Raw genomic sequence first — 23195 nt, 5'->3', positions numbered from 1 at the left:
GAGAGTGGCGGCTCCACCCAGAGGTGGTGCACGACATTTGGGGTCACTTCGGCAGAGCAGAGGTGGACACCTTTGCCTCGGAAGAGTCAGCCCACTGCCCACTCTGGTTCTCCTTAATGGAGACGACCAGCCCTCTAGGTCAGGATGCTCTGGCCCACACATGGCCAGACAGCCTTCTCTATGCCTTCCCGCCACTTCCTCTGATCCTCCAAACACTTCTCAGGGTGCTTCACCAGGGGCACATCCTGCTCCTGGTGGCCCCCTTCTGGCCTGCCAGGACCTGGTTTCCCCTGCTGCACAAACTCTGCTGCGGGACACCCTGGCGCCTTCCAGAGAGGACAGACCTCTTGTCGCAAGGGGGGGGGGCGGATTTGGCATCCCAACCCTGGCCGCCTTCGGGTGTGGGTTTGGCCGCTGCAGGGCCCAACCCGCTGCTGAGCGATTGCATAGAACCCGTCAGGAGAACTATTCTGAGTGCTAGAGCACCTTCTACCCGCCTGCAGTATCAGAACAGGTGGAAACTATTTTCCAACTGGTGTTCAGTGGAGAACGTTGATCCAGTGCACTGCTCCGTGCCTACCATCCTTAAGTTTCTGCAATCGCTCCTAGACAGTGATCGGTCGCCTTCTACACTGAGGGTGTACGTGGCTGCTATTTCATCGCGGCACGCCAGAGTCGACAATGACACAGTGGGGAGCCACAGGCTGGTGTCCCTCTTCTTGAAAGGGGCGCTGAGATTGCGCCCTCCTGGCGCCCCTAGAGCTCCTGCATGGGACCTGCCCTTGGTGTTGGACACCCTATGCTCGCCACCCTTTGAACCCTTGGCACAGGCAGAGCTGAGTTGGCTGTCTGCCAAAACTGTGTTTCTCCTCGCCATCACTCAGCAAAACGTGTAGGTGAGCTGCACGCCCTGTCCGTGAGCAATTCATGCCTGAGATGGAACTCGGATGGCTCTTGCGTTACCTTGTGGCCGAACACGGCTTTTCTTCCTAAGGTGCTGGCGTGCTTGCACCTCAACCAGCCTATCCAACTGGCACGGTTTGAACCCCCATTAGGGGAGGGGGGTGATAACCCTGAGCTGTTGTGCCCGGTACGGGCCCTTAGAGCCTACGTAGATGCTACTGCAGGCATAAGGCTGTCCGACCAGCTCTTTATCTGTCACGGTGGACCCAGGAGGGGTCGTGCTCTGTCCAGACAGCGCCTGTCCCACTGGATTGTTGACGTCATAGCCTCGGCATATGGGGCAAGCGGCCTCTCTTTACCATCTGGAGTAAAATGCCACTCTACTAGGAGTGTCTCCACATCATGGGCTGTCCTGAGAGGAGTGCCCTTGGAGGTCATATGTGCTGCAGCCTCATGGGCATCACCAAGCACATTCTCCAGATATTACAGCGTGAATGTGGCTACCCCCCATCCATTGGGCGTGGTTCTCCACCGGACTCCCTCCACCTCACCCGTATAGGTGGGTATTCCGGATTCCTTGTGACTCTGTTGGTATGAGTCATCCAGTGTTAAGCACTGACTCTGGCGGTCAGTAAGGATGAAATAGAACGAAAGTTACGACTGTAACTACGGTTCTATGAATCCTGGATGACCGCCAGAAATCCAGGTCACTCAGAATCTCGTGAGCCGCAAGAAGATTCTGTAGGAAGCGATCTCGCGGATGACACCGGAACTTATACCTGAGCCGGGGGTCATCCGAGGTCACAGGTGACTTTGTTGGTATTAATACTCGACCTGCGCATGCGCGAGACAGAAGATATCCAGTGTTAAGCACTGCCTCTGGCGGTCATCCAGGATTCATAGAACCGTAGTTACAGTCGTAACTTTCGTTTTAGGTGTTTATTTAATCAAAATAAAACTGCACCAAACATCAGCTGGCCTACAAAAAGTGATCAACCAACTGTGTCCTCGTACAGAAAACAAAGGTCAGAGCAGGTCTGTTTAGTAAAACAAAGCAAACTAAATAAATGACAGCTCTCTGGGAACCACAAATGTAATTACATTACAGAAACATGCTAAACTTTAGGCTTTCCTCCTCTTTGTTACTCGTATTCCCAAGAAGTGATGAAATGCACCAACATCATCTTTATGATAGCTGCCACGGGCAGTGATTGTTCACAGACACGTACCATAATGCAGCGCAAAAAAATATTTAGGAAGACGTAAACTGCATGTAAACGTGGATAAACTAATTTACACGCATAAACGACACTCGGATCCGATAAACACTATTTGGAGGTGTGTAAGACCAGACTCAGGATTTCACTTGTTCTTCAATGTAATTGACCAGTAAACAAGAACGCTGAAAAACCTTAACATACAAAAAATAAACAATAAAATGTAAATAAAGTTCTGTATTTTCCATCAAATACAACAAAGTACATTTAATTAGGCAACGTGTATGTATATATTTTAAACATACATTCACCATTATGTCGTTATTTATCAGCCCAGCTATATACTGTGTAAATTAGGCATTGAATAAACAGAACACCACTTCTACTTTTAGAACCATTAAATTAACCTGTTTTTGCCTTGTGTTTTAACCTACATCATTACATCATACAGATTTTATACATGACATGTATTTCTATCACAATTTTAACTAAATACTCATTCTTCAAATAAAACGATTTTACTGTAGATTTGCATAACCATTTCTGAACAGAAATACTTAGTCTTCTTATACACAAACTACATATTTGCCCCTTGCATTTCATTGAAGCTAAATTCACTATACTCTCTACTAATACGTATACACTCCATCAATGTACACATCTATAACCAAGGTTTATTGAATGGCTTAAACAGCTTAATTAACTAAAAAAAGATTTGAGCCAATTGTAATGGCAGCTGCTAAGTTTACCCATGTACAGCAATGTTAAACTTTATCAACAGACAATACATTTTGTTTGCCCATAGACACGGACTACTACGTAGCAAGTGATCACATTTAAAACGGTCTCCAGAGTCCAGTAAAGAGACGTACCGGTAGCCCTGTTGATCTTTTCCTTTTCCGATGTGTTTTTAATTCTGTGATTCTTTAGCGATTTCTTTCTTCTGCTGTCCTTAGCTGCGTTGCAAACAACTGAACAAACTTGCGTTGCTTATTAAAGATGCACTGATCCAGTTTTTTTCCATACTGATACCGATACCTGGGCTGAGCATATCGGCCGATACCCAATACCGATCTGATACTACTGTTGAATGAATGAACCGTATACCTTGCCATGTGACATTGCCACAGATATAAATGTACTTAATATTATTTATTAACAAATAACAAAATGTACATTAGCAGCAAAAAGAAATAAATAAGACTTGTAACCATGTAAAGTGCAGTGCAAACAGATATTTTATGATGTAATATAAAATATAGCAGCTGCCTGAAACCAAACAAACAATGGCTTAATTAACCGGCGCTTGCTCTATGTTGCTCTGTTTGCTCATCACTAGCTGCTGTGTGTGTGCTCTGCGTGATGACATAACCAGCGTTGCAAACATAGAATTGAAGTGACTAGATCGCTGTCACTGTATAGCTGTGTATGATATTAATAAAAATGAAATGACTGGATCGGAATGCTGGATCGGCCTCATTCATCCGATATCTGATCCAGCTAATTAGTCAGTATTGGAGCTGATATCCAATCCGAGTATCTCTATTGCTTATATTGTCTGGGGTTCATGGCGTGTGCTGCTGATTGGTCCAATTGCGCTCACCTGCTGAGGCGCGCTATTGAGCAGCACACCCGCTGCTATGGCATGTAGCAGCAAGTTCGCCGTCACATGCACCCGCACGCAGGCATACCTCCAGGCAGATCGCAACATTATCTTGCGCAAGGACACTTATGCATGCAGACTAGAGGAGCTGGGAATCGAACCCCCAATCTTCTGACTCGCTCTGCGTCTGGGCCAAAGCCACCCAGTCTGGACACATGCAAAAACATATTGATAACAGTGTGTGTGTGTGTGTGTGTGTGTGTGTGTGTGTGTGTGTGTGTGTGTGTGTGTGTGTCATTGATTTTGGTCAGAAGCTCCACCCGTTTCCTGAATCGTCACCTGATTGGTCCACAGTTGACCTATTACCACCCTGGCAGATGATATTACCACGACTACGAGAACTACGCCTTCCGGTCACGGTAAACAATGCACAATCTCTGAACATGATGTTGGGTCAACCTTTAAGTATTGGTAAACTTTTACTTTTGTTGCCATTAGTCATCAAAAGTGACACAATGAAGTAAAGATATAGTAGGCCACATGACACAAACTAACCTTAACAATGTGATTACAGCAAACAAAACCAAGCAAGGAACTTATCCACACGTCATTATTTGATCTCACCTTTAAACCAATACCTGAAGTAATGACAGGTAAATCTGTTCAGTCGCAGTCGCCGTCATGTGGCGACGGCTCTGAATAAAGAGTGTCAGTTTGGTTTCCCTGCAGAGACGGGGGAGGAGCCGTCTGATCTGGATGCAACCATCACGTACTACCAGCTGGACAACGCCAGCGACGCTGTCTTCCCTCCACTACCGGTAAGAAAACCAGATGATACAGTGAAGGGTAAAACTTTATTATTGTGATAATGGATGGCGTTAATATCGACTTGACTCAACTCTGAGACTCAGAATGTCTGAGTCATGTGACACAATGTTGGAGACTCGGACGTGACCTTGATCACTTGGATTTTACTTTGGAAACCTGGTTATGATCTGGCGAGTCATCATCACTTTGACTGAAACTCTGACTTCAGAGACATGAACTTTGAGGATAGATCCAGAGACCTGTCGTCCTACTATAAAGGTAAGCGATCCAGAGACCAATTGATGTTATTTATACACTCACCGGCCACTTTATTAGGTACACCTTGCTAGTACCGGGTTGGACCCCCTTTTGCCTTCAGAACTGCCTTAATCCTTCGTGGCATAGATTCAACAAGGTACTGGAAACATTCCTCAGAGAGTTTGGTCCATGTTGACATGAAAGCATCACGCAGTTGCTGTGGATTTGTCGGCTGCACATCCATCATGCAAATCTCCCGTTCCACCACATCCCAAAGGTGCTCTATTGGATTGAGATCTGGTGACTGTGGAGGCCATTTGAGTACAGTGAACTCATTGTCATGTTCAAGAAACCAGTCTGAGATGATTCGCACTTTATGACATGACGCGTTATCCTGCTGGAAGTAGCCATCAGAAGATGGGTACACTGTGGTCATAAAGGGATGGACATGGTCAGCAACAATACTCAGGTAGGCTGTGGCGTTGACACGATGCTCAATTGGTACTAATGGGCCCAAAGTGTGCCAAGAAAATATCCCCCGACCCATTACATACCAACACCGGCCAGAACCGTTGATACAAGGCAGGATGGATCCATGCTTTCATGTTGTTTGATGCCAAATTCTGACCCTACCATCCGAATGTCGCAGCAGAAATCGAGACTCATCAGACCAGGCAACGTTTTTCCAATCTTCTATTGTCCAATTTTGGTGAGCCTGTGCGAATTGTAGCCTCAGTTTCCTGTTCTTAGCTGACAGGAGTGGAGGAGTGGCACCCGGTGGTCTTCTGCTGCTGTAGCCCATCCGCCTCGAGGTTTGACATGTTGTGTGTTCAGAGATGCTCTTCTGCATACCTCGGTTGTAACGAGTGGTTATTTGAATTACTGTTGCCTTTCTATCAGCTCGGACCAGTCTGGCCATTCTCCTCTGACCTCTGGCATCAACAAGGCATTTGCGCCCACAGAACTGCCGCTCACTGGATATTTTCTCTTTTTCTGACCACTCTCTGTAAACCCTAGAGATGGTTGTGCATGAAAATCCCAGTAGATCAGCAGTTTCTTACCACCAAAGAAACCAACAACCATGCCACGTTCAAAGTCACTTAAATCACATTTCGGTTTGAACTGCAGCAAATCGTCTTGACCATGTCTACATGCCTAAATGCATTGAGTTGCTGCCATGTGATTGGCTGATTAGAAATTTGCGTTAACGAGCAGTTGGACAGGTTTACCTAATAAAGTGGCCGGTGAGTGTATATTGTAAATGGACCTGCATTTCTGGTCTCTTCAACCATACAAGATGCTTTACCAGATGCTTTACACAACATTCAGTCTTCCTCCTTGTTGTATTTATTGGTAAAAATTATTCAATTCTATTTTTTATGTTTGATGATAAAGTATTTAACTGAAACCATTTAGATATTTGTTCCATATCCATGTTTGCAACTGAGACAAGGGGTTGGAAATCACATTGGTGGCATCCGCAAACAGTATAGGAAGGTAAGGTGGAAGATACAGAAGCAAGGTCTTAGAATACTAGAACAGTTGAATACTAGAACAGTAGAGGTCCCAGAATTCACCCTTGTGACACTCCATATGTTAACCTGGCTCTGGAGGATGCCAGACCATTAGCAACCACATATTGCTCTCTATCAGTTACATAACTGTACAACCATTTAAGGGTCTGTCCATGGTAAACATAATGTCTTAATTTGGAGATTAGAATTTCATGATTTATCGTATCAAAGGCTTTGCTTATATCCTTTTTTTGCCTTATTATTGCCTTTTTTGTGCCTTTTTTGCCTCTCTTATTGAGTGGACAGCGTGAGAGTGAAAGGGGGGGAGAGTAGGGGACGACATGCAGAAACGGCCACCGGGCAGATTCGAACCCGGTGCAGTGAGGACTTAGCCATCAGTATATGGGGCGCCAGCTCTACCACTGAGTTATTTGCGCACCTGGCTTTGCTTGTATCTAAAAATATGCCAAGATAGCATATTCATTGTTATTCATAGCTGTATGCATTTTATCAACCAGTTGTAATAGTTATGCAAGTATAACAATTCTTTCTGAACCCATATTGATGTTCATAAAGGATATTTCTTTAATTCAAGTGTGATATTATTCACTTACAAACCATTTTCTCCAGAATCTTAGAGAAATAAGGCAAAAATAGATATAGGACGATCATTAGTGAAGCTTCTAGGATTTAAAGAGAGGAATGACATTGGCAACTTTAATGCTTTTAGGAACAACTCTGGTTTCCATAGACTTCCCCCACCTCAGCAGGAGCCTTGGCGTTTCCTCAACTGCCTACCTCTTGGACCCCCTCCCCCCCCTTTGACACCTCTCCATCCTGTCAACAGAATTTTTTAGAGGCAGAATCCCCACAAAGCAGCTCCTCCACCCTGAAGTACCACGCTGATCAGCTGTCTTCAATGTTCAGACAACACCTTGCTGGAGACATGCCATGTACCAGCCTGCTTTAAATCCTCCACCATCATCCCCCTCCCCTCAAAAAACAAGTCCCACAGAACTCAAAGACTGCAGACCCTCTTCCTTGATCTCTGTGGTCATGAAGTCCTTTGAGCACCTTGTGCTGTCCCACTCCTGGACTCCCTGCAGTTTGCCTACAGAGCCAACAGGTCAGTGGACAATGCAGTAGGCAACGTGGCACTCCACTTCATCCTACAGCGCCTGGACTCGGCAAGAACCTAAGCCAGGATCCTTTTATGTGGCTTTCAGCTCCGCCTTCAACACCATCATCCCGACCCTGCTACAGGACAAGCTCTACCAGCTGCACGTGTCGACTAAGCCGAAGCAGCATGTGAAGCTGGGGAAGCACATCTCTGTACACAAACAGCTGCACCTCCATTGACCAGTCCGTCAAGCTCCAGAAGTTTGTGGATGACACCACTTTCAGTGGGCTGATCTCTGGTGGAGATGAGACTGCATACAAATGGGAGATCGACCACCTAGTGTGTCTTGGCTCTGGAGGATGCCAGACCATTAGCAACCACATATTGCTCTCTATCAGTTACATAACTGTACAACCATTTAAGGGTCTGTCCATGGTAAACATAATGTCTTAATTTGGAGATTAGAATTTCATGATTTATCGTATCAAAGGCTTTGCTTATATCCTTTTTTTGCCTTATTATTGCCTTTTTTGTGCCTTTTTTGCCTCTTTTATTGAGTGGACAGCGTGAGAGTGAAAGGGGGGGAGAGTAGGGGACGACATGCAGAAACGGCCACCGGGCAGATTCGAACCCGGTGCAGTGAGGACTTAGCCATCAGTATATGGGGCGCCAGCTCTACCACTGAGTTATTTGCGCACCTGGCTTTGCTTGTATCTAAAAATATGCCAAGATAGCATATTCATTGTTATTCATAGCTGTATGCATTTTATCAACCAGTTGTAATAGTTATGCAAGTATAACAATTCTTTCTGAACCCATATTGATGTTCATAAAGGATATTTCTTTAATTCAAGTGTGATATTATTCACTTACAAACCATTTTCTCCAGAATCTTAGAGAAATAAGGCAAAATAGATATAGGACGATCATTAGTGAAGCTTCTAGGATTTAAAGAGAGGAATGACATTGGCAACTTTAATGCTTTTAGGAACAACTCTGGTTTCCATAGACTTCCCCCACCTCAGCAGGAGCCTTGGCGTTTCCTCAACTGCCTACCTCTTGGACCCCCTCCCCCCCCTTTGACACCTCTCCATCCTGTCAACAGAATTTTTTAGAGGCAGAATCCCCACAAAGCAGCTCCTCCACCCTGAAGTACCACGCTGATCAGCTGTCTTCAATGTTCAGACAACACCTTGCTGGAGACATGCCATGTACCAGCCTGCTTTAAATCCTCCACCATCATCCCCCTCCCCTCAAAAAACAAGTCCCACAGAACTCAAAGACTGCAGACCCTCTTCCTTGATCTCTGTGGTCATGAAGTCCTTTGAGCACCTTGTGCTGTCCCACTCCTGGACTCCCTGCAGTTTGCCTACAGAGCCAACAGGTCAGTGGACAATGCAGTAGGCAACGTGGCACTCCACTTCATCCTACAGCGCCTGGACTCGGCAAGAACCTAAGCCAGGATCCTTTTATGTGGCTTTCAGCTCCGCCTTCAACACCATCATCCCGACCCTGCTACAGGACAAGCTCTACCAGCTGCACGTGTCGACTAAGCCGAAGCAGCATGTGAAGCTGGGGAAGCACATCTCTGTACACAAACAGCTGCACCTCCATTGACCAGTCCGTCAAGCTCCAGAAGTTTGTGGATGACACCACTTTCAGTGGGCTGATCTCTGGTGGAGATGAGACTGCATACAAATGGGAGATCGACCACCTAGTGTGTCTTTTTTTTTTTTTTTTTTTTTGCACTACGCCAGACAAATTTTTAAAAAAGTGTTATTGATATTGTTTAAATTGTTCTGTTTATTAAAAAAATTCTGCCTGCTTAATTTTTTGGTAATTTTCTCCCTGTGGTATCGAAAATGGTATCGAGTATTTTTCTGGGTTTCGGTATCAACGTACAAATTCTGCATGCCTCCAGAACACTGAGGCAAGCAGAGAAGATCATGGACGGTCGCTCCCACCCTGGACATATACTTTTCAAAACTATCTCCTCCAGCAAGAGGCAGAGGATTGTCAAGACCAAAACCTCTGACCACAAAAGACGGTTCCTTCCCATCTGCAACTGGCCTCATTATCAACGAGGCCTGGGAACCCCACTGATATGCACTCGAACCCTCCTTCCCTCTCCACTACCCACCCTCCATCAGAATTTGTCTATACTGAGAAGTACTATACAATACTATTTTGCACAACCCCATATACTGTATTTTTACACATTCCAACTGTCAATTGTCCATAATTTATTATTATAGTACGGCTAAATTGTCTAATTAATTTTTATGGTAATTCCTCTATTTGTATTATATGTTCTTGACTGCAGTACTTTGCTTTATTGTTTGTTCTTTTTAACTATTGTGCGCACTGAACACCAAGGTAAATTTGTGGAAATGACCTTGGCAATAAACTCCTTTCTGATTCTGGTATGTTGATTTACAGGCCTCTTGACACCTGAGACTGTTATAAACTATTGTTACACTGACATTGACAGGATACAAACATTTACTATGGATGTAATATGATCTCCTCAGGTTCCGTCGGTGGCACCGCCTCCCTCCATGGGAGCCCCACCTCCTCCACCTGGCTCCTCCTACAGAGTTCAGAGAGGCTCTGGGCCCCTAACACCCGCACCTCTGCCTGGAAACACCCCCACCTGTTCATCAGAGGAAGACCAGGAGGGCACAAGCACTGTGGAGGACCAGGGTGAGGAAGAAAACCTATTATTCAGCTCATTTGCGGAGAGATCTGGTTCTTTATTCCTGATTTTATGATTACATTTGAATATATTGTAGTCTGCTGCTCCCTGTCACTGGCAATCTCTCCCTTTCTCTTGTGGAAAACTCTGCAGGAAGTTTTATTTATGGTAACTTGGTTATTGAGCTGGGTGTAAGTAGGCAGCAGAACCAGGGAAATAGGCTGATTGTCCAAAGTGGGCTTTGTACTGGTTTTTCTAGTAGTTCTGTAAACATGCAATGTGATTCATATACGTGTTTTTGTCAGCTGAGTACACAGAGGATTACATCTACGTCACACAGGGTGAGTAACATTATCGGACTGTAGAAAGTATTTACAAAACAGGAACTATCCAGATGAAATTACTTAAGTCTGAATGTTAACCATTTCAGATCAGAACTACCAGACCACAGGTGGTTACCCTGCTGCTGAGCCCTCCACAAACCAGGTAACACACCTGACCTCTGAACTGCTGGACGTTAGTGTCCCTGTTTATAGTGATTCAATCAAAATCATATTGGGTGATAAATGGTGATTACATCTACAACAATGGAGGGATGTTTCTTTGGCTGTTTAATGGAGATGTAGATCTGTCATGTAACCTGTGAGGATGGAGGAAGTTGAGTAGCTGGTTAAGTCCATCCATCCATCCATTTTCTCCAATTATCCGGGTTTGGGTTTTCGGGGCAGCAGGTTTAGGAGGGCACCTCAGACCTCCCTCTCCCCAGCACTCGGACTTGGAGGTGCACCCCCTCATCCCAACTGCTTTCCACTCTGCTGCAAACCAACCCAGTGTGTGCTGCAGGTCACGTTCTGAAGGAGCTAACGGAACCACATCATCTGCAAAAAGCAGGGATGCACTGGGCACTCCCCTCCTTTTTATAATAGGAACCACCACCCTGGTCTGCCAAGCCACAGGCACTGTCCCCAAACCCCATGTGACAATGAATGTCGACCAAGACATCCCAATAATGCCCAGAGCTTTCAGCATCTCAGGGCAATTCTTATCCACCTCCGGCGCCTTGCCACTACCCATGTGACCTTTTGCCTGGAATATGGGTGAGCCTTCCCCCAAATCTTCAAACTCTTTGCAACCTCTTCTGTGGAGAATGTTTTGGTCATGTTCAGATTCCTCAAAGTCTTCTCTCAAGCACTCTAAAATATCCCCAGTCCGGGTCTGCAGTTCCCCTTCACTGCTAAACACAGCTTGAAGAAAACTCTGCTTTCCCTTTCCGAGTCGTCTGAACAGTTGTCCAAAACTTCTTTGAGGTCAACCGAAAGTCCTTTTCTATCATCTCCCTGAACACCTCCCACACCATGTTTTTGTTTCAGCACACCCAAGCCTGACAGGCCTCCTTCTTCAGCTTGACAGCCTCCTTCACCTTCTGGCCACAAATCCTAGCATTCGCTTCCACAGTGGAAGTTTTGAGCATGGTCCACTCAGTTTCCATGTCCCCAACCTCCCCAGGGATGCAAGATGAGCTCTTCCTGGGGTGGGTGGGAGATGCTTGGGTTTACCAGCTTACCCAAGTACACTTGTGAACCTCCCTGTGGTCTAACATGGTGTTTTTGATGGCCAATCCATGACCAGGACAGAAGTCTAACAACAACCACTCGGGTCCACTCAGGTTCAGATCAGGCAGGCTGTTCCTCCAGATTACTTCATCATTGCTCACGTCAGCGTTGAAGTCCACCAGCAGAACTATAGAGACCTCGTCGCGAGAGTCCAAGATGGCCGGGTACTCTTGAGCCGATGTCTGGTGCATATGCACATACAACAGCCTTCCATAATTTCCTCTCAGCAACAACATAATTCTTTTCAACATGTCATACAAAGTATGGATAGTGTCTCTGCTAAACCAATGGTTCTGAAACTTTTTTGGGGCCAGGGACCCCTTACAGGGGAGAACATTTTCCAAGGACCCCCTCTGGGCTTTCTCTGAAGTTGTGGCAAACTTCACCATCCGTGTTTTCTGGCAGGTGTATTCCTCGCCCTTTCTACTGAAAAAGCAGGACTAGAACACGCTCATGATTTTCAGAGTCAATACATGTTCAAAATCCCAACATCACCGTTACAGCGACAGTGGCGAGAAAAACCTGCCCTAATAAAGTTTCAGGCAGAAATGTCATGCAGACCAGGATCTTGGGTTCCAACTGTGCTTGGTGTTGGTTAGATCTTTCGGAGATGGGAAAGGCACTGAGAGACATTGTGGAGAAATGTTTGTAAGCAAGATGGCACCAGTGTGTTGGTCGGCCTGCAGTCAGCTCCTACCTGTTCAACTACCCGTTTGCTGTTCTATCTGTCTTCGTTTTTTCTGCTGTTACTTTGGCATTGCTCCGATGCATTACGGACTTATGATCGCCAAATACTCCGAGGATGACTGCATATCCGAGGATCACTGGAGGTCCAAAGCAGAGGATGCCTTGGCTCTTTCGACAGAGGCCACCCAGTGTTTATCCACCCTGACGTGGAATGCGTCCATCGACTACCCTGCTGTATCTCTCGCCGCAAGAAGCGTCGCGGGAAGAGAGGCAGACGCGGCAGCATTCGGGTGAGGATTAAGAGTGAGGCAGGTGTTTTCCCTGTGCAACCATGTCACTGATGGCCTTCCAGTTCAGAGCGCAGAGACCTCCATCTAGCCCAGGTGTGTCAAACTGATCCAGTAAAGGGCCGCTGTGGCTGCAGGTTTTCATTCCAACCAAGCAAGAACACACCTGATCCAACCAATCAAGGTGTGAAGGCAAATCAGGTAGGTGAATAAGTCGAGTCAGGTGTGTTCTTGCTTGGTTGGAATGAAAACCTGCAGCCACAGCGGCCCTTTACTGGATCAGTTTGACACACCTGATCTAGCCCAACGAACGATCGTGGGACCTGAGATACTCCTGTCATCTCCTCATCTCTGTCTGGATGGGGGATAATTTCCTCCAGCTAAACAATGACAAATGGAAGTAATCATATTAACCCCTCCAAATCTAAACAAAACATATTAACTGACCTGGGTAGTCTGACCCCATTCACAAAACCATTTGCTAAAAATCTGGCTGCGATTTTTGATTCTGAGCATTGCTTTAATGAGCAAATCTCCATAGTGAAAAAACGCTTCTACCAGCTCAGAATCATCTCTAAAATCAAACACTCCCTGTCATATCACAATCTGGAAAAAGTTATTGATGCCTTTACAACATCACGGCTGGATTACTGTAACTCCCTCTACCCTGGTCTCCCCAGTCCCTCATATCATGCCTCCAAATGGTCCAGAATGCAGCAGCAAGACTGTTGACTGGGTCAAAAAAGTGGGATCACATCACACCTGTCCTTGCATCCCTTCACTGGCTGCCAGTACACCATTTTAAGATTGCACTGATGGTGTTCAAAGCCCTCAATGGCCAGGCCCCATCTTACATCTTAGACCTCGTACACCCCCACTCAGCCACTAGGTCCTTAAAGTCCCAATCGGCAACATTTTTGTTGATCATATACACTGAAGCCGACACTATGCTCCGATAGAACAACATAAATCATCTGGTTTTAGAAAAAAAAGTGCACCTCTACGTGCACGTAGAGCCTGTTGTTTGTTTTGCAAAACACCTTGGGTCGTTCCACTATCACAGGGGGGAGGCGGAGGGAAGGAGCAACAAGCTTCCAATTCCTTGGTTAAAAACCGAAACGAGGAGGTCCAAAACAACCAAGGAAAAGAAAACACCGGTGGAAAAGAAGGAAAAAAAGAGATTGCGACGGTGCCCGTGATAAAACCAGAGTCAACATCGGACCTGCGTTTCAAAGTTGGCGTTATCTAAGGGATTTCAAAGGGCACGAAGTCAAGGGGAAGGAGCTCGGTCGTCGTGGGGGAGGAGCGCGAGAGTTGTAAACATTCAAAATCTGACAGAGAGAAAGGGTCTTGTAATGGGAATTTTGGATGTTTGTACTTTATAATCAGAATATTTGTCAGGCTGACGCCATCCGCATCTCCTCATCTGACTGTTATGCTATGACGAAAATGAATGTCTGTTTGTAGATGATATGAACATGAGTGCCACATTGACATAAGATAATTTCAGGACTATGACGCCTGTGTTCTGTAAATCTTGACCTTGCCTGTACACCTTGTCTTTGTAAGATAGGACATGATCCGTCCTTTGGTTCCTCCTCCTTAAAAGGGAGACTGTTGTTGGACTCAGGGTCGTTCCTGCTGAGTCTGAACCATTGTATCAGAAGGCAGGGGTGAACAGTACTTTCTTCTGCAGATTAGAATACTTAGTGAAATAAACCTCGGAGAAAGAGCTGATCCTGGTTGTTGATCTTTATTGGGCAGATTCATTTTTCCACAACAATTGGCGTCCCTGGGTGGGCACCAAGAGTGAGAGGCGCGTGCAGACGAGGACTGACGGTGAAATCTGTGCACAGTGGAGCGACGCTCCTACTCCAACCTCGGCATAAAATCCAGCTGGGAAAGAAGGGGCCTAACGTCCAACTATCGGGCGTGCTCTCTCACTGTTGGTGCCCGCGAACCTGGTGGAGGGATCTCTTCAATATTCTCCGGTGAGTTTCTTTTCAAATTGTGGGCCAAAGACGAGGGTTGAGGTACAGTTCGAGTCTGTCAGCTCCCCTCCTCTGCAGGTGGTTCGAGTCCACTTGTTATTGACGTCTGGTTGTGGTACCAAAGACGAGGGTTCCAGTCCCTCCTCTGCAAGTGGTTCGAGTCCACTTGTTATCGACGTACAGTGCGAGTCTGTGCAAGGGTCGGCCAGCAGCTTGATCAACTGCTCTTTTCAGTTCGAGTCTGTTAAGTATAAGGTTTGGTAAAAACGTTTGTCTCACGGACTAGTTCCGTTTGGAGGGATTTACAGCAACGTTTTCTTTGGTTGTCTTCGAGTGGGGATGTGCATATCGGTCCGCCAGTATCGATACTTCCAGTTTGGAGTGTGTTTTGTTTAGAATCAGTCTTCACATCAAAATATCGATTCCAAGTCCACTTTTGCAGGAAATATTAATGCATTGTAAAAGTCGTAATTTTCATATACACATGGACATCCAACAGTATCAGTGTCGGTATTAGTATCGGTGACACCAGCCTTGGTATCACCTGGTATTTGGATCGAAAGGAAGACAGTGGTATAAGCACATCCCTATCTTCGAGCCAGTAGGACAGCTGAGCGAGCTGGCAGATTGGGCCACTGCCAGTGTTATTCACCCAGACGGGTTAAGTCGGTTCAACAAATGGGTGATAAGCGCTTTTTTCTTTAGAAGGGACCCTATAGCTTGCATTGTGTGTGGGTGCCTTGCGAGGACCAGGACCTAGTTGTCATTTTCTGTGTGTTGTTCTCGTTTGTGCCCTTTTCATCGTTTTCCATCTCTGATTATCCTTTGCCTGTATGTCTGTGTGTGTGGTGGAGATTGGAGAAATATATTATAAGTAATATTAACTGTGAATAGGGACCTTGTGGTATCCCAAGGTCTCATCAACAGCGCTCCCCCTCTGCCCTCCCTTCCTCCGCTGCAGGGGAGACAGAGAGGAGAGAGAGAATAGAAAGGGAAAAACCCTTTCCTCAAAAGTTTTGTTGCCGTTTTGTTTTTGAACTCAGCCTACGGACCGTTTTCAAGAACAAAAACAAAATCAATCAAACAATTGGCATACCGGTTCGATTTTAACGAAAGCCTAAATTAAACGCGAAAATGGGGTCAGCACAAAGCAAACGGGATAATGGCCTGGCTCTTAGCCCAAACCTCCAGTATATGATCACAAACTACGGTGAATCTTGCGTCGATCAATTTGAAATTTGGGTCACTGAGTGCGGTTTTCCGGATAGAGGCAGTTTTAGTCTCAGGCAATTGGAAATTCTAAAAGGCAACCTCAAGCAAAGGGAGAAAGATGACAGGGACAGGAACAGCAGAAGGGGTAGAAAAAGGGAGCTTTTCAAAGCTGATTGGGCTGCCTACGACAGCTGGTTGCAGGAAGCCAAATTGAGGGAAAAGAGACAACAGGCAGGCAGGGAAAAAACAACCTCTCCCCCCCCTCCTACTTCTCAATGTCTTAAACTAGATGCGACCCTGGACCTCGACTCGGCTCCTCCAGCTAGGCTGGTCGATCAACCACCCAACCACCATCCAGCCCAGCCACAGGCCCAGGCAGCTACCCAACCCGCACAACAGCCTCGGCAAGCGCTGTATCCCATCGACGACTTGGCTGCATTGGAGAGAGAGGGACTGGGCCACCGGACGGCCTCAATAGGCAGAGGCAGAGCCAGAGGGCTCGGCCACCAGCAATCACGATCCTCCACACCACCCCCTCGCTACCCGCATCAGCTGGACTCCTACTTCACCAGGAGTAAAAACCTAAACAACACAGAGCACGACTCCCAGGATGCACCCATCTTCATCCAGGCACCTATGGTCGAGGTAGCAGACGGAGCACAAGGGGTGCAATTGGTTCACAGGCCTTGGACATTTGCGGACATGAAAGAGGCCGCTGCCCTGTTCCCCAAGGTCAGAGATGGGGGACAAAAGTATGCAGCGGAACTCTTGACCTTCTGCCAGCACTTCCGGCCTACCACTCAGGAGCTGCGCAGGCTGCTCATGGTACAAATGGGGGCGACCTGGGGCCAGGTGGCCAGTGGCTACCCGGACGAGGACTTAAAAATGACAGACCCCACCTGGACCCATGCGGACAACCACGCCTATGTTTCGGCCATCGGTCAGCTCGCCACTCGCATCACAGACACTTTCCGCCTCAGAATGGATGTAACAAAATTGTCCTCCTGCGAGCAAAAGGAAGGCGAGCTGGCGTCTGAATATCTTGCCAGGCTGACTCAAGTGCACGACACCCACAGCGGCATTCCACGACCCGCTCTGACAGGAGACGATCAGCCCCTCTCTGCATGGGAGGCTCATCTACGTGATCGTTTTGTCAATAGACTGAGACCAGAGATCAGGGAAAAGGTCAAAGAGATGTGCGTCGGCTGGCAAACGGGACGACTCAATACAATAGAATTACACGCCACTCATGCCGAGACAGTTGCCACCAACAAAAGGAGAGCCAAGGCGGAGCAAACGGCCGCCAAATTACAAATGGCCCAACTAAGCCTGTATGCAGATAACAGCGCCAACAGACAGACACGTGACCGGCCCTTGTCAAGGCAGTACGAGGGAAACTGCTGGGAGGGTAGAGACAATCGAAATGGAGGGCGCGGACGAGGCAGAGGGCGTGGACGGAGGCCCAGAGCGCATGACGACAGCTGTCATATCTGCGGGAAAACTGGACATTGGCGAAACGATTGTCCGGAGCGTGGACAACGGCAGAACAACAACCAGAGAGGGCGCAACGAGGGGGATTGACTAGCCGGAGGGCCGGGGAGAGTGACGGGCGCATCTGGATCAGATACAGACCCCCATCCCAGCCATGGGACACGTGAGCACACCAGCACACCCACACAGCCTACACAAGACAATTGCAGTTCCATACTCAAGGCCATTGATCACTTAGAAAACTCACACACATCAGAAAACAGAAAAATTGACGGAATGTATGCCTCACTAAACTCAGCTGCCTATCGGAATTTACCCACAATAACACTCACTGTTGAAGGCACACCCCTCACTTTTTTGGTAGATTCAGGAGCAACAGAGTCTGTTATACGACACACAGAGTTAAAAACAACACCCAAATTGAGCGGCAGATGTGCAAAATCTGTCGGGGCCTCGGTACCTTGGTGACAGAGCCATACACTGTCCCACTGACATGTGTAGACAAGCAGAAGGGCAGTTTTAAACATTATTTTGTTTTGTCAAATTTATGTCCGATAAATCTTGTGGCGAGAGACCTTATGTGTGTTTTGGGCATAAACATAAGCTCAGGGCCAGAAGGCCTCACCATACTCAGAAATGTTTCACACAATCAGGCTTTTTTCACTTCCCTCGGCACAGAAATAACTTATCAGTATCAGTGGCACTTCCCCTCCTCTGACCTCGCTGCAATAACAAACATACTCACAAAGCACACAGCTGCACTCACACACGCTGATGTCATGCACCACACAGACTTGTTTTGTGCTGCACACGCTTCCACAGGGAAAGATGAACCATTTGAACAAACATGGTTTGGACAGAACAGCCTGTGTGATAACCTAAAACTGCTCTATCTGTATTGGGATGACGCACGATGTGTAATCTCTGTGTGCCTGTCTGATATTTCGTTCCAAGTGCCGCAGTTCCCGTTTGTTTCCTTGATCAAAGGAGGGGAGTCACAAAACTTGGAACCTTGGCTGAAAAAATGCATCGATGCAACTGAGTGGACACAAACAGATGACCCCAACACCGAGTATCATCAGGGGTTAAAGGTGCACCGAGTTAAAATTCAAAAGGCGATCGCTGCTCGAAGAACCGTCGAAATTAAACTTCAAAACCCAAAGGTATCTCACACACCACACCTCACACCTCCACACACGAGGATGATGGTCAATAATGTCAGTGACATCCCAGAGCTAAAACAGGTACCACTAGAGGTATGGGCACGACACAAACATGATGTAGGGTTGATAAAGAATGCTGAACCAATTGTAATCACTCCAAAATCCTCCTCCAGGCCCTGCCAGCGGCAGTATCCACTAAGGAAAGAGGCTGTGGAGGGCATCAAACCGGTGTTTGAGGCCTTCCTCAAAGCAGGCGTCATCGTCCCCTGCGAAAATTCACCCGTCCGCACGCCGATATGCCCGGTGAGAAAGATTCGGCCTCCAGGCGCGCCAGATGAATGGAGGTTTGTCCAGGATCAGCAGGCGGTAAATGCAGCAATCCACGCGCGCGCCCCTACGGTACCAAATCCTCACACAATCCTCTCACAGGTCCCACCTGAAAGTAAGTGGTTTTCTGTTGTTGATTTGGCTAATGCCTTCTTCAGCGTCCCCATACATCCCGACAGCCAGTACTGGTTCGCATTCACATTTGAAGGTAAAACGTACACATTCACCCGTTTGTGCCAGGGCCTGTCCGAATCTCCCACCATTTTCAACGCCGCTCTGCGCGACAATTTAGAATCCTTAAGTCTGCCACAAAACAGCGCCTTGCTGGCATACGTGGATGATTTAATGATTTGTTCTCCCACACGAGAAGCCTGCGTGGCTGACACGCTGGCCCTGCTAAAACACCTGGCCGACAACGGCCACAAGGTCAGCTCATCCAAATTACAGTTCGCCTGTAATCAGGTCACCTTTCTGGGGCACATCATATCAGAAGAGGGGAAAACACTCTCCCAATCACGCATCTCTGCCATCCAAGAAATCCCAAAACCAGTCACAAAGAAACAGGTTATGAGCTTTCTTGGTATGACATCATACTGCAGACAGTGGATTCCTGACTATGCAAGCATCGAGGCACCGTTGGCAGCGATCGCTCATGGGCAGGGTCTCGCGGCACAGGACAAAGTCACTTGGACACCTGATGCGGGAAAAGCATTTGTTGACCTAAAACTAGCTCTACAGACACCCCCCACTCTGGGGCTCCCTGATTGCAGCCGACCTTTTACACAAACTGTTGACGAGAAGGGGCACTACATGACTTCCGTGTTACTGCAGGACTATGGGGGGCAAAAAAGGCCTGTCGCCTATTTCTCATCCAAACTTGATCCCGTGGCAGCCGGCCTTCCGGCTTGCCTCAGAGCTGTGGCCGCAGCTGAGAAAGCGGTCGTAGCTTCACGTGACATTGTAGGTTACTCTCCAATAACCTTATTAGTACCACATGCAGTCTCTATGATCCTTTTAGAGAAGAAAACTTCACACCTGTCCCCTGCGCGGTGGCTAAGATACAACACCATTTTACTGGAGCTGCCTAACATCACTGTACAACGCTGCACCATACTAAACCCTGCGACTTTGCTCCCCACAGTTAAAGATGGGGAGCCCCATGATTGTGTGGCTGTCATTAACGAAATCTGTTCCCCCAGACCTGACCTCCGGGAAACACCACTTGACAACCCCGACATGGAGCTCTTTGTGGACGGCTCAGCATCAAGGAACCTGGAAACAGGCCTCAACCAATCAGGGTTTGCAGTCACCACATTACATGAGACACTTTTGGCTGAGCCTCTCCCATCTAACTATTCAGCACAGGCTGCAGAGCTGGTGGCTCTGACTGAGGCATGCAAACTGGCTAGAGGTAAGACTGTCACTATTTTCACAGACAGCAGATACGCGTGGGGGGTTTGCCACTCTTTTGGACAAATTTGGGCCAACCGGGACTTTCTGACTGCATCGGGCAAACCCATTGCTCACCACAGACTGGTTGCTTCTCTCCTTGATGCTTTGCTGTTGCCACGTCACATCGCCATATGCAAATGTGAAGCACACACACACAAAACAGACTACGTTTCACAAGGAAACGCCTGTGCTGATTCTGCAGCCAAGGTCGCTGCTAAGCAACCTTTGATAACACAGCTCACTATCACTTCCAGCCCAGCTGTAACACCCGATGCAGACTTACAAGAAATACAGACCAGAGCAACACAGGGGGAGAAACATGCTTGGAAACGGGCAGGCGGGGTGGTGAAACAAAATGTCTGGTATGGTCCCAACGATAAGCCCTGCCTACCAGGCTATTTGTTTCACTACTACGCTAAATTGACGCATGGTCAAGACCACGCGTCAAAAGAGGGGATGACACGTGACATCCAGAGACATTGGTTCACTAAAGGCTTCTCACTCTACTCCCAAAATTTTTGCAAAAGATGCGTGATCTGTGCAACAAACAATGTGGGCAGAGGCATCAGGGTCAGACAGAGCGCCCATCCCCCAGCAAGCAGACCGTTTGATCACCTACAAATGGATTTCATAGAACTAACACCAAGCGAGGGGAAGAAATTCTGCCTTGTGATGGTCGATATGTTTTCAAAATATGTCGAGGTTGTTCCCACTTCCAAACAAGACGCGTCGGCAGTGGCAAAAGCCTTACTTACACAAATTCTTCCCAGATGGGGAGTGCCCTCACGGATTTCGAGTGACAACGGGACCCCTTTTGTAAATGCCGCGCTTAAAAGCATCAGCCAGTACCTTGGGTTCGACCTGAGGCGACATTGTAGCTATCATCCAGCTAGCGGTGGGGCGGTAGAACGCGAAAATGGGACCCTAAAGAACAAACTTGCCAAATGTCCAGAAATTCGTTCAGATACATGTATGTTATATCCTCACTTCACCTGCTAATCATATTTTGTGCATCATTTTCCCTGTAAGGTGAAGGTTTCAAAGCACCAGGTCACTACACATGACCTGTTTGTTTGAGGGAAGGGTGGTCTGTGTCAGAGAGAGAAAGGAGGGTTGGAGGGTTCTTTTTTTAATAATTATCCATTTCTTTTTCCTTATTATTGGTATATTTGTGATTATTGTGCTCATAGCAGACATGTTATCAGTAGAGTATAGAAGGTTGTATACTCCTGGGAAAGAGGTCCTGTTCCTGGTACCATGATGGCAACTCCTGATATGAAATTGTTTAGCTTGTGCTTTTAATGATATGATTTTCTTGTTTGATCAATATTGCTTGTTCACTATTTCCACATGCATGTGTAATGAAGAATGCAATTAAGAACAGCTTATGTTTTATTCTTTCATAATATAAAAGGCTTTTTCTCCAGGTTCAATGCATGCCCTGTTAAACCTTGCCGTAAATTAGAGACATAGACAATTATAAATTACCTTTTCTAGTGAACATAAAATGTTCAAAGGGGGGACTGTAATGGGAATTTTGGATGTTTGTACTTTATAATCAGAATATTTGTCAGGCTGACGCCATCCGCATCTCCTCATCTGACTGTTATGCTATGACGAAAATGAATGTCTGTTTGTAGATGATATGAACATGAGTGCCACATTGACATAAGATAATTTCAGGACTATGACGCCTGTGTTCTGTAAATCTTGACCTTGCCTGTACACCTTGTCTTTGTAAGATAGGACATGATCCGTCCTTTGGTTCCTCCTCCTTAAAAGGGAGACTGTTGTTGGACTCAGGGTCGTTCCTGCTGAGTCTGAACCATTGTATCAGAAGGCAGGGGTGAACAGTACTTTCTTCTGCAGATTAGAATACTTAGTGAAATAAACCTTGGAGAAAGAGCTGATCCTGGTTGTTGATCTTTATTGGGCAGATTCATTTTTCCACAACAGTCTTCTCCACATCCCCTGCTCCAGACTGAAACAAAAAGGTGACAGGGCCTTTGCAGTTGCGGCTCCACGCCTCTGGAACCAACTGCCACCACACATACACGACTCAATTTCTGCCTTTAAATCAAGGCTCCGAACCCGTCTTTACACCCTTGCTTTCTCCCCCCTTAATCATCTTACCTCTGCACACCTTTGTTAGTATGTGGATGTTTGTGTTTTATGTGTATTTTTATTCAGCAATGTTATTTTTACTTGTTGACCTTCTTAATGCACTATGTACAGCACTTTGGTCAGTGTGAACTGTTATAAATGTGCTTTATAAATACATTTTATTTACTTACTAGAAATAGAAATATAGTTTTGCAGTTATCTTTAATTATTGGGTCACGTTAAAACATTAGTTTTAACAACAACCTATGATTAATACTGCCGAAAAAACGACATTGACATTGTTGACTTGAAGGTGTGATGATCAGCTCACATGATCTATGACATCATGAAGCTCAGAGCTACAATGATGGAGACAAAGATGTTTCTCTTATAGCACGAACAGGAAGGAGAAACTGCCGACTCCCCGCCGAGACCAGAGATGAACTACAGCTACACACAGCAGGTACAGAACGCTGATCTTAGTCTCATCCAAGTCCCGTCGTCGTCACCTCAGTCTCATCCATGTCCCGTCGTCGTCACCTCAGTCTCATCCATGTCCCGTCGTCGTCACCTCGGTCTCATCCATGTCCCGTCGTCGTCACCTCGGTCTCATCCATGTCCCGTCGTCGTCACCTCAGTCTCATCCATGTCCCGTCGTCGTCATCTCAGACCACCTCCCTGAGGAGGTCTGAGATGGGTACGGTTCTGTGTTGCGGTCTGCTTTACCTGGTCATTGTAAACGCAAAGCCCTC

At 46.8% G+C, this 23195-nt stretch overlaps 1 protein-coding gene across 1 annotated transcript in view; it reads left to right on the top strand.

Annotated features, from left to right (window-relative positions):
* Positions 1-3687: 3687 nt before the first annotated feature.
* Positions 3688-23195, top strand: part of LOC311010813 (uncharacterized protein) — a gene marked incomplete at its 5' end in the record, with an annotated part of 31701 nt that continues 12193 nt past the window's right edge. Inside the window, 6 exons of the mRNA XM_084005459.1 lie at positions 3688-3763; positions 4453-4541; positions 9954-10125; positions 10423-10458; positions 10548-10603; positions 22838-22906. Of these exons, the coding sequence (XP_083861585.1) occupies positions 3688-3763; positions 4453-4541; positions 9954-10125; positions 10423-10458; positions 10548-10603; positions 22838-22906 (498 nt within the window). The remainder of the gene's footprint in view (positions 3764-4452; positions 4542-9953; positions 10126-10422; positions 10459-10547; positions 10604-22837; positions 22907-23195) is intronic.

The sequence above is a fragment of the Eutrigla gurnardus genome, assembly GCF_963514095.1.
Source record: "Eutrigla gurnardus genome assembly, chromosome: 3".
Lineage (NCBI taxonomy): Eukaryota > Metazoa > Chordata > Actinopteri > Perciformes > Triglidae > Eutrigla > Eutrigla gurnardus.
This window is presented reverse-complemented; position numbering and strand designations above follow the sequence as displayed.